General features: G+C 43.4%; 1 protein-coding gene across 3 annotated transcripts in view; it reads left to right on the top strand.

Annotated features, from left to right (window-relative positions):
* Nucleotides 1-16,116, top strand: part of VPS41 (VPS41 subunit of HOPS complex) — a 178,132-nt gene that overhangs the window by 95,213 nt on the left and 66,803 nt on the right. For 2 of the 3 annotated variants that reach the window (XM_031454650.2, XM_064487712.1), the window contains exons 8-9: nucleotides 8,985-9,104; nucleotides 10,258-10,404. In XM_031454650.2, the coding sequence (XP_031310510.1) occupies nucleotides 8,985-9,104; nucleotides 10,258-10,404 (267 nt within the window). Of the gene's footprint in view, nucleotides 1-216; nucleotides 338-8,984; nucleotides 9,105-10,257; nucleotides 10,405-16,116 lie in introns of those variants that run through there. The other variant, XM_031454652.2, reaches the window with a different exon arrangement.

The raw sequence follows: 16,116 nt of genomic DNA, 5'->3' as shown, positions 1-16,116 counted from the left end.
TGCTTGTATTCTTTGCTTGCGGCAGCTTTTAATATTACCATAGAAGCCAGAACAGTGACGCTTGTCCATCTGATGTTTATTGTCAGTTTGAGCGCAAATTACTGCTGCTTACTGAATGGCCTGCAGCCTTTTCTCCAATTTTGGCTAAACCTCAAGTAATTACTCTTGTTCTAGGGAGGCATTATCGAGGAGTCATAATGAGACTTCAGAGTAGACACTGAGCTGTGTACAAAGAGGGCGAATACGTGGTACTCTGGAGATGTGAGTCTCCCCCAGACTGTCAGTCCAGCCGCTGCCTTGGAGGCTCTCAAAGACAAGCCAAGGTGCCCGCTTGAAGGCAAGTTCATTTGACCTGGTTTCTTCTGCAGACAGTGTCCTGATCTTTACTCTTCCCCCTTTTTGCTCTATCTTAATTTGAGTGAAGTGCTTTTTCAGATACATAAACCTGTGTGTTCAGGTGACACTGTTATTCAGGACTTAGCAGTTTTGTATTTCTTTTTTAATCACCTTATGATGCAAAGATCTTAAAACCACCTCCCACCCGTTGTCTACGATTAAGATTAGGTATAGTTAAAATTAGAGATATTTGTTCATCACACAGAACATTAATTCAAGTTTAATCACCCGGAGGATGACTGTTGTGTTTTCTCTGATTTGCTGGGGAGGGGTCTAACCTTGAACCCAGCCTCAGGAAATACATCCTCAGACAGCTGCAATCTGAAAAACAGACCCAAGGTGTTTATCATGAATAACTAGCTCTCTTAAGTCTGCAGGATCCACAATGGAAGTTTTGGTTTTCTTTTTCTTTCTATTTTTTTTGGGGGGGTGTGTGTGTGGTTAAATTATTTTTACAATGCCCCATTCATTTCTGAAATCACATTTGCAGTTGTGAGTTACACATGCAGAAACTGCAGATTGCTAGTTTAAGTAGGAGCCTACCTCCCATGCTGGCTAGAGTTGACACTAAACCCATAGAGCTGGGTGGGTAGATCCATAGATCTGTATCTCTGTCATTGCTAGTTTATATATATTTATAAAGGAGACTGCTCCTGGGTGGCACCTCCGCATTCATCTTTGGTTCACATTGAACCCGTAGCTTGGATTTCTTGGTCACTAAATTGACTGTACCTTATGTTGATGTGGTCTTGTGTAAATTTCAAAGCATTGTTCTGGCTTCATGGTTTTCACAGGATTCATTCATTTCAAGGATTTGTTCAAAACCTGTGTTGCCTTTCAGTTATGTTTATTCCGATATTGCTTGGAAGCAAATGGCGTTTCAGGGGGGCTCTGGAAATCCATCTGTGTACAGACACTTTCTGTGGCAGCAGTATTTGGCCTGTATTTACCTGCTTTGAAACATGTGAGATCACCTTTAGGGAAAGGAGATGGAAGGACTATAACTTGTCCAGAAAATAACCACCGAGTTTAGAGCCATGTAACATATTTGAGAAATTCCTGATTTCTTCCTATGTGGTTTATGTTCTCTGTGGTGTTTAGAAACGCCATGTGTTTAATTTTTTATTTTATTATTTTTATTGAAGTATACAGTCAGTTACAACGTGTCAGTTTCTGGTGTACAGCAGAATGTTTCAGTCATACATACATACATTAGTTTTCATATTCTTTTTCATTATAGGTCTACAAGATATTGAACATAGTTCCCTGTGCTATACAGAATAAATTTGTTTTTTTATCTATAGTAGTTAATATTTGCAAACCTTGAACTCCCAATTTATCCCTTCCCATCCCCTTTCCCCCCAGTAACTGTAAGTTTGTCTACTATGTCTGAGTTTGTTTCTGTTTTGTAGATAAGTTCATTAGTGTCTTCTTTTTTCTTTTTCATTTCTTTTTTTTTTTTTTAGATTCCACATATAAGTGATGTCATATAGTATTTTTCTTTCTCTTTCTGGCTTACTTCTCTTAGAATGACAATCTCCAGTTCCATCCATGTTGCTGCAAATGGCACTATTTCATTCCTTTTTATGGCTGAGTAGTATTCCATTGTTTATATATACCCCGGCTCCTTTATCCAGTCCTCTGATGATGGACATTTAGGTTGTTTGAATATCTTGGTTATTGTATATAGTGCTGCTATGAACATTGGGGTGCATGTACGTTTAGAAAAGCTATGTTTTAAACATTGGTACTGAGCCAAAGAAGGAAGCAAATCAAAGGCCCTCCCTGCTCTGCGGGGTTCTTCTTCATCGCTCTTGTCTCCATCAAGATCCAAGGCTGTTATCTGCTGCCAGCAGCCAGCCACCACCCTGCTCTCTCGTGGGCTTATACCCCAGCCTCAGAGCAGGCGGGGTTGCTGGTATTGAGGGCAACTGACTCAAGTGATTTATGTACTTGAAAGACCACAAGACGATTAAAAAGGGGCCCATCACACTCCCTTTCCTCCATCAAGGAGGGTGTTAACACCACCAGGTCATCAGCTGGGTTATAGCCCGATCGGAGCCCTGCCCCATGGGTGGAAGATTCTGGGATGTACATCCTAACCACTCTGCTGTAGGAAAAGTACTAGATAGATTTATCCACCCAGGACGTAGCAGAAAAAAGTATATTGCTGAGGATGTGAGGGCTCCTATTGAAATATAAGTACCGAGAGTGCTGACTGCCAGAATGTGGATTTATGGGAAATAAAGCCCTGAAATACTCTCTCCCACAAAAAATAGACCTCTTGGAAACAGTTTTTCCTCTCTCTATGCTTAGCTCCCATTGAGCTTAAATGGCTCTCAGTATTGTGATAATGACAATTCAATATTCCAGGAGGTGGAAGACGAACCAGGTAACTTAACCAGCTCCTTTTAAGGGCAGTTCACTCAATGGCTTACCCTCTAAAATGCTTTGTAGAACATTCATGCTCAGTAGGTCTCCAGGCAGTTTTATGGCTGGAAGAAAGAAATGGATTTTATTAAATGTCAGTGAAACACAGGCAGATAGTTTGGTGGTAGTTAGATTTACGTAGCACGTTTGTAAGAAAAGCAGCATTTTTTTTTAAATCACTGAAGCAGAACTTTCCTTGGCATTCCTGCCAGACAGTGTGTTTCTACCAGAAATTCTCATAGATTGGGATTCAAAAATCCTAAACCCTTCTGTGTGAAACTGTACATCCTACAGAATGTTATCCATCAAATCCTGCATGGACAGCAGAGTTGTGTTGGGAAAGTTTCCAAGGACAGTAATGGGAATAATTCCATCATCACCAGGTGACATTTAAGGTTTTATACTATGCAGGTATTAGAAGGTAGGACTTGTGAGTCAATAAAGCGGAGAGGGAAGGCAGAAATAAATGCTCCAAGGGGCCAGGCAGGTAACATCGGGGAGAGAAGGCAGGGTGGGGGCGGTGGTGGTGGTGGGGGGACAACCAGGAGAAGCAGGCACTGTGACAAACCAGAGAGCCTCATGCAGGAGTCCAGACCCATCCCAGGGACTCACTGCTCAGGCCATGCGAGAGGCCAGTGGGCATCCTTGGAATCAAGGAGCTGCGGTTACCCAAACCGAATAGGGAAGGACTAACGTTATTTTTGACAAGTGGTGCACAAGTTACATCCTCTGGCATCGAGCAGAGGGAAAGAGACTGACGTTTGAGGAGTAGGACACGGCAGTATAAATGAGCCCTTTCTCCCAGTGTGGATGTATTCAGTGGATGAGTCAGTCCCACAGTTCTTTCCTTTAGATTTGTGAGATTAAGGCAGATTCCAACATGTCTAAAATAGTTTAGGGACGCAACTAAAGGTGTGCTGAGGATTTGGGAATGACGTAGCTCCTCCTGTAGCAAATACGTGATGTGTCTGGACAACAAGGATGGGGCCATGCCTAGCAGATCGAGGAAAGCCTACTCTGCTTAATATTTGTTATTCCTTGTGTGTCTAACAAAGTCCACTTAAGATGTGGTTTCTTTCCCCAATGGATTTACAGTCTGCTGGGGGGATGAGGAGTAAATCCATGGATCTCAGTGAACTAGATACACTATGGTCCTCATTATCCCATGGCTGAGAACCAGCATGACGTGAAAACGTATATAGAACTGGGAAATTAGGGGGAAATTATCTGACTTACGAAAGGATTCTCCAAGGTGACGATCTTCTCTAATAGATTTAAAAGAAATATCTGTTTGGTTACAGATTATTTCTTATCTTTCAGAAACAAAGTTAAAGTTGACAAAACTACCGCTATTTGAAAACTATGAGAAAATAACATAAATCACGTCTAAAATTGTAATGGAAATGAGTTAAAATTTATTTCACTTACAGAAGTTCGTATATCCCCCCCTCCATCCTGCATTTGAGCATCCATCAGTGGCGTGGAACGTCCTGTGCCGTCTGTACTGTAAAAATAACATTAAGAGAGAAGCTTCTCTGCTCCTTTGACTCATGTCAGAGCAGGGTACACGAGATTTATTGTAATAGAAGTCTGGAAACTCAGATGGAATTCAGAATCCTCTCCTTTTCTTCCTGCCCTCTGTTGGAAGTTTCCTTGGAGCTGGAGCAGGAGACAAAGGGAAACCAGGGTCCAGTGCCCTCCACCTCCTCCCATGACAAAAAGCACACTCACCACAGCAGAAAGGATGGACTGGAGTGAGTTTGCTTGTGACTGGAATTGCAACAAGACCCTACTAACAATTTTCTGAACAAGTTAATGTCTTATTTAAAAAGTAGGAAGAGTTTACGTGAATTAATTCTACTGCATAGTCAGTCTCTCTCAGACATTCCTTCTTTCTCTCAGTTCCTGTGAATCTTGGGTAGTTTTATTGTCTTATTTCAGATAGTCCCCTAAGTTATCCTGACTGTGAAAAATCAGAGGATGGATTTTCATCCCCGTATCTGTTAACATTATGAAAATAATTCATGTGGTCCGTGCAGAGTAATTATCAAATAGGAATAATAGAAAATCTCCTATCCCTTCTATCTGCAATGAATTGTGATTACTTTGTAATGTATCTTTTGGGTTTTTAAAATATGATGTACATACACATTTTATTTAAAGGTCATCCTGTTGAATACTGTTTTGCAATCTGCTTTTTTAGTTAATACGCTGTTAAAAAGTGTACGTATGTAAAATCACTTAAAGACGGATGCCTGCCTACTCTTCAGCTGCCAAGCCACCACATTTTACTCAGCCCATTTCTGGCTGTTGTAAATAACTTGACATAAATCTTTACTCACCTATCCGATCACTTCATAGCATACATCTCTAGGTGTGGACTTCTAGGGTCATTTTTAAAGCTTTGAGTCCATAATGCTGAAGGGTCCTCCAGAAAGATGGTAAGACGGTACTGCTCGGTAACATGAGGACACCTTGTTCCCTGCACGCACGCACGCGTGCGCGCGCGCGCGCGCACACACACACACACACATGCATATACACGCGTGCACATACACGCACAGACACCTCCACTCCCAGTGTCTGACCTTATCATTTTGATTCATCTTTGTCAGTTCTTTCTTTCCTTTTTCCTTCATCTGTCAATTCTAGGACCACAGCTCTACTGTTTGGGGTGTTCATTTCATAAACTGTTTCACTGTCTGGCAGGGCAGCTCCACACCGTAGCCTTCAGATTGCTTAATTTAAAAAATGTTCTTTGTGGGGAGGGTGTAGAGCACGTGCTTAGCGTGCAGTTGGTCCTGGGTTCAGTTCCCAGTACCTCCGTTAACGAAAATAGATAAAATAATAAACCTAATGACCTCCCTCCCCCACAGGAAACAAACAAAAATACTCTGGTGATTGTCATGTTTTCAAATGAATTCATAGCATTTTGGAAGTTCTAGAAATAATTCCGTTCAGATTTTCTTTGGCTTTGCGTTCAAATCAGAAGTGAACTTATTAGTAAGACTTAAGCTTTTCAGTGAGAATTTTGAGTCTTCTCCAGGAATATAATGCATCTTTCCATTTATTTAGTTCTCCTTTTACACCCCTCAGTGAAGTGTTTTAGTTTTCGCCGTGTAACTAGTACGTGCACATCTGTTCTTGTTCATTATTGACTTTTAGAGCTACGGGCTTTCCTTGTTTACAACTTTGATTGCGCCCCCTAAAGTGTAGGTTTGTGGGGTTTGTATTTGCATTTTCAAAATGTTCTGGCTGAAGTTTGATTTCCTCTTTTACCCAGTGAGTGACTATTTTTTTCTGTCTTTTGTTTTGCTTTGCTTTTCTTATCCTTTGTTACTAATTTCTTGCTTAATTTTCTCATCACCTGAGACTAAGGAGAATTATTTTTTAAGTTCTCTGCTTTCTGGAAGGTCTCATTCATGTGGAGTCAGGAGTGGGAGGGAAGATTTGTTCTTATTCCCTAGATAAGTTTTATTGTTTTCAAGGACTGAAATTTTTCCATTCCATTCAGTAGTGTTTCTTCTTGTTAGCTCAGTATTTACTGGAAGTTGCTGTGAATTTGTCTGTAGATTTTGGTGAGAATCTGTCCAGATCTTTTCTTCTGGACAAGTGTGGGAGAAGGAAGTTTGATGTTTTTGTTTCGGCTGAATTGGAACACAGTTGTCTGTTGGGGAAATGGCTACCAAAGAATGGAATCATTAGTGCTGCAGAAAAGTGCTGTGTTTTCTTTAAAGCTTGCTTTCTGCACAGGGAACTATATTCAATATCTTGTAGTGACCTATAATGAGAAGAAATATATGTATGTATATGGACGACTGAAACATTATGCTGTACTTCAGAAATTGACACAACATTGTAAACTGATGATATTTAAAAAAAAAAAAAAAGCTTGCTTTCTGTGTTTATGAAGGCAGTTTGCAGTTTCCACCTCACATAACTGGCACACCTGCCCCTGGTAGGTGCCCTCTTGTGCCAGCCTGCCTGCTTTTTCCTTCCAAGCTGTCTCCAAGTGATGGCAGGAGGGGCTGTTCAGCTGTGATGTGGTCACTGCCGATCAAGGCCCGTGAGTCCCTGGCCAAGATTCTCCCTGAGGCTCCTGTCACCTCCAGCCCCCACTGTGCCGAGCGTGGGTGCATCTTGGCATTCTGCTGTATACCTGACCGAGGCGAGCTTTATCTTGTAATGAATTGAGTCACAGCCTCCCCTGGACTCTTCTTTCTCTCCTATTTTACAGAATTTCTAATTTAAAATTGGGTGTAGAGTTCATTTTTCTCACGCAGGTGCAGATCATTCCCCTTTTAATGCTGCGTTGGTCATTTCTAGGTGGGTATCGGTGAGGGCGGGGAGTTTGATGCCCCCCATGTTCCACCACTTTCCCCCTGGCCATGCAGCCACCCATCCCTGCCAACAGGTGACCAGTCCCCTCGGCCTGACCCAAATGGAAGATGACATTTTGATCAGATCACCTCCTCATGGTTAGTACAATTGTCTTTAGCATCTGTCTTTAACGGAGTGTGATCTTGTGTGTGGCAGGGGTGATGTTTTGAGGCTTTTACCTCCGTTCCCAATTTCAGACCTATCCCTTCACAAGATACCGCACACAGTCAGCGGCCGCCTTGGCTCTGTTCTCTGCGTGATGACCAAGGGAGAGGATGAGTGACGGATGGAGGCCGTACGGAAGCGTTGCTCACGGAGGGGCAGGGAGGTGCGGTGGTGGTGATTCCTTAGCTCCTAGGTCAGGGGAGGGTGAGATGGTCAGAAGGTCTTTGAGTATGTAGAGGAGTACTGTCTGATGGGAACCCAGTACCACCTCTGTTCAGTAAAAGCTCTGCCTCCGGTCTCCCCTGTGCATGTTGTTAGGCCACCTTGCTTTTGCATGGGTAACAGAGAACTGGAAACATTTCCGGCATTTTAAAGTGACTAACCTTGGCTTATTTGTGAAGATGGGCACTTCATTAATTTTAGGGTGTTTTTCTCCTTTTTCTGCCCCTTCTGACTGTAGGAGCCTAACTATTGAGAAAGAGATAAAAGAAATATAAATAAAATGTGAATTTAGTCTCTACTATTACCTGCTTTCCCCCTTTTTTGGGGGAGTGGGATATACCAAGGTACATGGAAATTGACTCTTCGGATGGGAATGTAAAAAGTTCTGTTATGGACTCTCTCATCAGTATTTACCTTTAGAAATAACCTTGTATTTCAGGACTACATGTCTAAAGTTGTATATTATAAGTTATACATTGTATAAACTATATCTTGTATATATTAATTTATATATTGTATTAAGGTCTTTCCTTATAGGATTTAAATTGGATAGATCAAGACAAAAATTTCTGTTGTATCCTTAATAATGCATGAATTAGAACTATATCTTTATGTAGTGGTTTCGACCAGTTATTTTTGGTAGTAAAACTTATTTAGCAGACTTCTTTTCTTTTCTTTTTTCTTTTTTCTTTTTCCTTTGGTAGGGGGAAGTAATTAGGTTTACTTATATTTATTTATTCTTAGAGAAAATACTGGGGATTGAACCCAGGACCTTAGCATATGCTCCACCACTTGAGCTATGCCCTCCCCACCCCAGCAGATTTATTATTGATTCTTTCTTTTAAAATAAAGACAGTAGCTATTCTCAAATTTTTAAAGAAGTTTAATCCTACAGCAAAATTTTCTTACGCTATGACTTACTTGAATTACTGCTCAAAAGTCATTGTTAAATTCCTTTTCTTGGGTTAAGTGTAAGACAGACCACTTCTAATTACTGCAGGTTAATCTGTGGCTAATATCTTATTTTCAGGGAAAAAATGATAAGGCTTTGATTTCCCAATTTACTAAATAAATTCTTGATCAATTATTTGAAGAACCTTCTGTGATAAAAATCTAATAGACATTATTTTCCATGAATTTTGGTATTTTGGTGCCATCTTGTGGCGGGACCTGGTAGTAGCCGCAGCACTCACACATTCTTAATCAGTGTCCTGGATGAGATAAGAGAGACTGGAAATACTTTCCAAAATGCAAATCACGTCCTACTGTAAGTCTACATTTCAAGTGTTGAGAATGACTTGTTATGTGGTGTATGGGCAGACAAAAGTAATAAGGAGTTTAATGTATGATTCTCGGGTTCTAAAGTTCTGTGTCATGATATTTGCCCTCAGTTGCTGCTCTTCGAGCGCTCTTGGATGAGCAGGTGGAAGTCTTCCGTTCTGCACGAAGGGGAAGGGAACATCAGGAGTGTGAAGTGGAGAGGCCATCTGATCGCCTGGGCCAATAATATGGTAAAACCGCGCCTCCGTCTCCCTGGTGCTGGGTCAGAGCCGGGAGGGCGGGCGACCCGAGAGGGCCGTGACCCAGGGAGGAGCTGCCACCCCTGCCGCCGCCGTTTCTGAAGGATACACGTGGCGGTGGAGATCATACCCGGAAGGGGAGAGAAATGAGATTGCTTTGGGCTTTCATTAGAGAGTAATTGCCAACATACTCTGGACTCGATTTTAGAGTAAGAAACCCAAGGCATGGAGAACAGCCCAGAAAATGAAAAGGCATCTTAATAATTGAAAGGCTGCATGGGGAACGTGGTCTTGAAAATACCATTTTCCTGTTAGCCAAGGGCAAGTGCCAGCTGATAAGAAACAAGGGCAGGATATTGCTGCCTTTTCTTTTACTCCCAGGCCTTTCAAAAAGTGGATCCTCATTTTTGGTGCTTCACTTATTTCAAGTTTACTAAGTCTGAGTCACGGCCAAGTTGAAAGTTTAAAAATTTCCATTTGGACGTCTGGCCCCTCTTTTGGAATTTGGAGGTTCCAAATTCTGAACTGAATTTAGCAAATCAGTTCTCTTCAGTTTTAAAGGCTAGAAACTCGCAGAATCTACTGTGCTAGTCAGGACTTTTCTTACTTCTCCTGGGTCGCAGTCAAGGTAAAGACGTGTGGCCTCTTGCTTTATTTTCATTTCGCTGCCGGCTTGATGTTTCCATCTGAGTACTTTAAAATGTCAGGTGGAGTTGTTTTTTTTTTTTTCCATAGTGACTTTTTGGATTCAAAGCTTTTCTGAACACCAAACCCCACAGTTGTGGTGGAACAACACGATTAGAAACGTCACTTGTCTGTCATTTTGGAAATGCAGCTGTTGATATCTGTACATATCACACGTGTGTTGGACTAGAGTCGCCCGCGCCATCCACTCGTAAAGTCTTGTTTGCCTGGAAAGAAGGATGGAGGTTTTCTTTTGTTTTGGGTTTTCCCAGGTTCGTGTGGAGGAGGAATGTTCCCGTTGCGCGGCTCCCAGCAGCACAGCTCCCCGCAGTGCTCAGTAAATACTGTCAGTGCTTTGCAGTGCTGGTATCATTGGCGGAAAGACTGGTGGTCGTTAATAACTTCTCTTTTACTGTCCTCCTCCCGAGTAGAGGTTGCTGAATGCTGTCTTCTTTTCCAGGGTGTGAAGATTTTTGACATCACCTCCAAACAGAGAATCACCAACGTGCCCCGGGATGATATAAGTCTGCGCCCCGATATGTACCCCTGCAGCCTCTGCTGGAAGGACAGCGTGACCCTGATTATCGGCTGGGGGACGTCTGTCAAGGTGGCTTTGCTCGTCTTTTTCATAAGTCCATGCGGTTGTAGATCTACTGAAGGTGGTCCAGAGGAACATGAGTTCTCGAATGGTTTCTCGGAGCCAGAATATTTTCGCCTGCGTATTATCGTCCTGTGATAATCATTTAATATTCAAATTCTTTCATGGGTGTAACTTTTAAGATCTGCCCTTTTCCATGCCATGCAGATCACATCGTGAACTTTGTTGTGTCCAGAATGGTGCTGCCTTTTCTGTCTTTTCTTTCCCCCATAACCTGGTTGGCCTTAGCAATTTATAGGGCATGTGGTTAGTGTTGTGGTTCACCTGCGTCCCTTGCTTTCTTGTTCTGTCCACTTCCCTTAGCTTTGATCCCGAACTTCTTCATTAGACCTAATGGTAGAGAAAGAAGGTTGACACTAAGTCATCCTGCCTGCTTGCTAATTGTTTTGCAGAGTAGAGGACCAGACTTACTATTGATGATAAGATTTAGGGCTGTTGAATCGTGCATAATTATCTGCCTTTTATGTGCCTGGGTAAATGAAATGTAGCTGTTCTGCAAAAGGGGGCCCAAAGTTCATTCACCTTTATCTCATGCCTACTAGTGCCTGTCTGCATGAGATAATTCAGAGCCAAAAGTTGTTTGTGTCCCTTTAAAAAAATATATAGCTTCATGTAAACAAAGTCAGCTAAAACTTAGCTGAGCTAAAAACAGTGTGAGAAACTATCCGAGCAGTAGTCTCACGGAAGAGCTCAGGCTTTGGAGTCAGACAGACCTGGGATCCATTCCAGCGTATCCACTTACTGCCTGTGGGACCCACTCTGAGCCTTACTCGCCTCATCTGCAAAATGGGGACACTAATTGTGTCATCACACGTCTTGGGGGGATTCAATGAAAAGCATAGCATAGAATCTGACATATTGTGCTCAATAGCCATCAGCTGCCATTGTGCTGTAAAATTCTAGAAAAGTCATGAGCGAGATGTGGCCATTTAAAATTCTTCTAGGGAGAAGAAAGCATTAAAAAGGACTAATGCAGTGATTGTTATGACCAAGATAAGCATTGTTAGTTTGAGGCCAGGTCCTCCGGGCCTGCACGTTGACATGATTCAGGCTCTTTCTTCACTGAACGTGTGGTAAGTGTTTTCCTGGGTTAAGTGAACACAACATGATTCACGCTTAGGGTGTCAAGAAGGAGGCCGTGCCCCATAGTCTAGGATTTAAAAAACAAAAAAAGATCCCCCGTCTCTGTATCCCATGTGTGTAGTTACTGATCCCATAAACTTATTATTTTCTTGATATTTTAAAAATTTCTTAAATGGACCAAGTGGCTTTTTTCTTTGTCTTAAACTTGTGATTTTCTTTTTTTTTTTTTTTTGGTGAAAGACAAAGGAAATTAGCCTGTAGGGACCATGTAAGAAGTTTGCAGATTGCTACCGGAAATGCTACCATTAGGCTGCATAATGGTCCCCAAAGATAGCAGGTCTTAATTCCCGCAACCTTAGGTGTCTCTCTGTGTGGCAAAAGAGTAGGGCAAAAGATGTGACTAATCGAGCACCTTGAGATGGGGAGATGAGCCTGCATGCTCTGAGTGGGCACTAAACGCAGTGTCCTTAGAAGAGGGAGCTACGGAGGAGGAGGAGGCAGTGTGACCACGGACACGGGCACTGGGGCGATGCCACCAAGGATGCCGGCAGCCGGCAGAAGCTAGAGGAGGTAAGAAGCAGTTCTTCCCTAGAGCCTCTGGAGGGAGCGCGGCCCTGCCGATGCCCTGATCTTGGCCCAGGGAAGCTGGTTTCAGACATCTGGCCTCCAGAACTCAGAATGGATGTCTGTTGCTCTAAACCACCAAGTTTGGGGTAATCTGTTAGCGGCCATGGGAAACGAATGCGCTTCTGCTGTGCCCAAATCACGGTCCAACTCACGTATAATTTTTCACGCCAGATGTTAATTATGTTGGGAATTCCTTTTGTTCAGACTCAGTTGGTAGCACGTTGAGCACTTCTCAGTTCAGAATGTTACAGTGTTCCGCTGAGGGAAGAGGAGAGAGGGCACAGAGAGCGGGTTCCTGGGGAGGAACGACCACAACAGCGTAGTGAGGTGTGATGAGAGCTGGCCATTCCACCTGCTCGTCCGTGCCACCCGGGTTCCTTTGGCGTGCCAGGCAAGGTTCTGTTGTTGCAGGTACATAATTAAACCAATGGACGGCTTCCCTCTCTGGGCAGATTTGCATTCTAGTGAAGGAAGACGGACAAGCAAGTAAATATGCCATGGTGGTGGTGGTAAATACCAAGGAGGGCAGTAAAACAGGGAAAGGGGGTCTGGGCAGGTGCCGTTTAATATAGGGCATTCCAGGGAAGGCATCTCTCGTAACTAACGTCATCTGGCCAGAGATCTGGAGGGCGGACACCATGCAGCTCTGGGGGAGGAGGGTGTCAGCACAGGGAGCAGCCAGCAAAAATTCTTGAAGCAGGAGTGTGATGGGTGAGTCTTTGTGGAGCATAAAGGGAGCCAGTACTGCCAGAGCAGGCGAAGCAGGTGTGAAGGAGAGGGCTGGACGAGGAGGAGGGGGATGGAGGGACGTAGCGAGGGGTGTCGTGGTGGAGCAGGTCTTGTAGGGGCTCACAGGGCTTTGTGAAATCGTTGGCTTTGATTCGGGTGAGATGGGAAGCCCGCAGAGGGTTTCGAGCAGCGGAGTTAGTCAAATGACCTAACCTGGATTTTGAAAGGATCACTCTGGCTGCTATGTGGAGCTCAGCAGCTGAGGGGCAGGAAACAGGGGAGACTGGTCAGCAGGCTGCTGCAGTAACGTCGGGTAAACAGATCACAGCGTCTTGGCTCAGCCCGGTGCAGCTGGTGAGGACTGGCTGGGTTCTGCATTTATTTTGCCAGTTGACCCCTCGGTACTTGCTGATGATGGGATGTGGGATGTAAGAAAAAGATGCCCGGGGCAGCTTTGTTTTCACCTGAGCCACTGAAAAACTGAGCTGCCTTCTGCTGAAAAGGGAAAGGCTGCTGATGGAGATGGTCCGAGGAGAAAGGGCAGAGGTGGTTTGGTATGTGTGCACTTGAGCTCCTGTTAGACACGGAGGGGAGGGGCTGGGGAGACAGTTGGACGAAGCACACGAGAGTTCACAGATGAGAACGAACCTGTCGATGTGAAGGATCCTGAAATCATCCATCTGCTCTCACGCAGCACGTGAGCGGAGGGTGGTCCTTTACCCCATCCAGCGGCAGGGGCTCCCAGCTGTCTGTGAGGCAGGTCCTGGGATGAGCGCTCAGACCACAGCGCTGAGCGGGGTACAACAGGCCATGACCCGGCTGCCAGGAGTGTCACTTGTCCTTGTCTTGAGAGAGGCTGTGGCATGGCCAGAGACACCGTCAGGCCTCCAGCTTTGTGGCCCTGGGCAGCCCTCAGAGCCTCTAGATCAGGGTGAATGGCATCACCTTTCAGGGCTGTCGGAGGATTAGAAGAGGCCTGGGTCGTCCTCAAGTTCTGTCACCATCTCTCAGATCTCTGCACTTCTCTCCAGCCCCCTGTCAGGTCCCCCTGGCTCTAGTTTTGCCCCCACCTTAATTCTGTGCAGCCAGGATGCTCTTTCCAGAGTGCAGAGCAGATGATGTCAGTCCCCTCTTTAAACCCCTCCAGGGATCCTCATTGCTCATAGGGTGACATCCTCCTTCTTGACCTGGCTTCCAAGCTTCTGCATGATCCCCCCCACCACCGCCCTGTGTCCCTCTCCATCTGCAACTCTGCCCCCTCCTTCCCCCACACACTCTGCTTCTGTCTGAGTACCTTGCAGTTGAGAGCCCCATATGGTCCAGTGGCCCTTTTGCACCTGTCTTGTATCTCCTACTTTAACTTACACGACACTTCTTCCAGGAAGCCTTCATCCCTGCTGCAGATGCCCCTGCTGTATACTTCTGCACTTCCCCATCGCACTTGAGGAGGATGCCTTGTAAATTGTGTCTCCCCAACTGGCCCAAAATCTTCCTAAGCACAGAGCTGTATTCTGATTTACAAAGCCCTTAACTCAAGACTGGTGCCCAGTAGTTGCTCAAAAGTGCTAAGTAATATTGCTATTTTTTTTATTGTTATTCTCCTTCAAACCCTTTGAAAGCCTGCCCTTTGTGTGCCTTGATCAGCAAGATTGAAAATATTCAGAAAAAAAAAATTCCAGGAAGTTCCAAAAAGCAAAACTTGAATTTGCTGCACACTGGCAACTATTTACACAGCACCTCCACTCTATGCGGTGTTATAACTAGTCTAGAGATGACTGGAAGTGCACTGGAGGATGTGCGGGGGTTATATGCAAATACAGTGGCATTTTATATGAGGGACTTGAGCGTCCGTGGATTTGGGTGTCCGTGAGGGTTCTGGAACCAGTCCCCCGGACACCGGGGGTGACGGTGCTGTCATGTAGTCACTGCATTTCTGGACAGCAGTTTGGACATGTGTATAAAACAGGCAAAACCAAACCTTGTGAAAATGTGCATCCCCATTGGTCTGCCACTCCTCCTTCAGGAATTCATGCCAAGGAAACTGAAGTCCAAAAGTCTTATACACAAGTGTGCTGTTCCCACTATTGCTTGTATTAGAGATAGAAGCAAAAAATCTAATGTCCAAAAGAGGATTTAGTAAATAAGTTTTAGTACATTCATGTAATGAAATACTGTAAGGACTTTAAAGAATTATATAAGAATATTTAGGTAATGTATTATATTATCTGTAGTATTATTAGGTTAATAAAAATAGCTTCTCCCCCCCAAAAAGGATTGTTAGTAATGTTCACTTTGTTTTGGGAAAACCAATATTACTTGTTTTTTTCCTTTGGATTTGTCAGTATTTTAGAATTTTTCATATTTTAACTATACTTAGGGTTGCAGTTGTGAAATAACACATTCAGTACGATCTGCAAGCAAGATGGAAAAAAAAAAAAAAACTTGATCCCTGGTGAAAATTGTATAGGATCAGAACTTAACTTTGAGGTTCAGTCTTTCCTGGATGGCTGAGCATTTGTGAATTTCTTCTTATTTCTCAATACAAAATAGACTATGCTTACTTTAGACAGTACAGCAGAGGGCGAGGAGATAGCTCAGTGGTAGAGTGCCTGCTTAGCATACACAAGGTCCTGGGTTCAATCCCCAGTGCCTCCACTTAAAAGATAAGTTAAAAAAAAAAAAAAAGAAAAGAAAGTACAGAAGAGAAAGTAGAAAGTATTCATAGTCATTGCCCTACAACAACCATTGCTAACACACGCGTGTTGTATGAGTGATAAATACATGTATGTGTATATATTTATCTGTGTGTGTATAATGTGATAAATTACATATAATTTGTTGTGTACATATAATTTAAAACAGGGCTGGCAAACTTTTTCTGTAAAGGGCTGGCAGTAAATATTTTAAACTTTGCATGCTATGTGCCATTTCTGCTGAATCTATCTATCTGTCTATCTTTCTTTCTTTCAATTTCTGTTTTTGTTTTTCCCTCCCTCCCTTCCTTCCTTTCTTCCTTTTCATCCCTTCAAGCCCTTAAATATACAAAAAGTATTTTTAGCTTACAGGCCGTAAAAACACAGACCAGGAGCTGGACTGTAGTTTGCCAACCTTGATTTAAATTGTATAATATATTGATTTTAATATACTCGAGAGAAGAGGAGCATGTGCCACTTTTGCAAAGTATTATTTAGCAGCCGTGAAATAATCAATAATGTATCTTCA

This window comes from Camelus dromedarius, chromosome 7, assembly GCF_036321535.1.
Source record: "Camelus dromedarius isolate mCamDro1 chromosome 7, mCamDro1.pat, whole genome shotgun sequence".
Taxonomy (NCBI): domain Eukaryota; kingdom Metazoa; phylum Chordata; class Mammalia; order Artiodactyla; family Camelidae; genus Camelus; species Camelus dromedarius.
The sequence above is the reverse complement of the archived record's forward strand: the minus strand, read 5'-3'. Positions and strand labels throughout refer to the sequence as shown.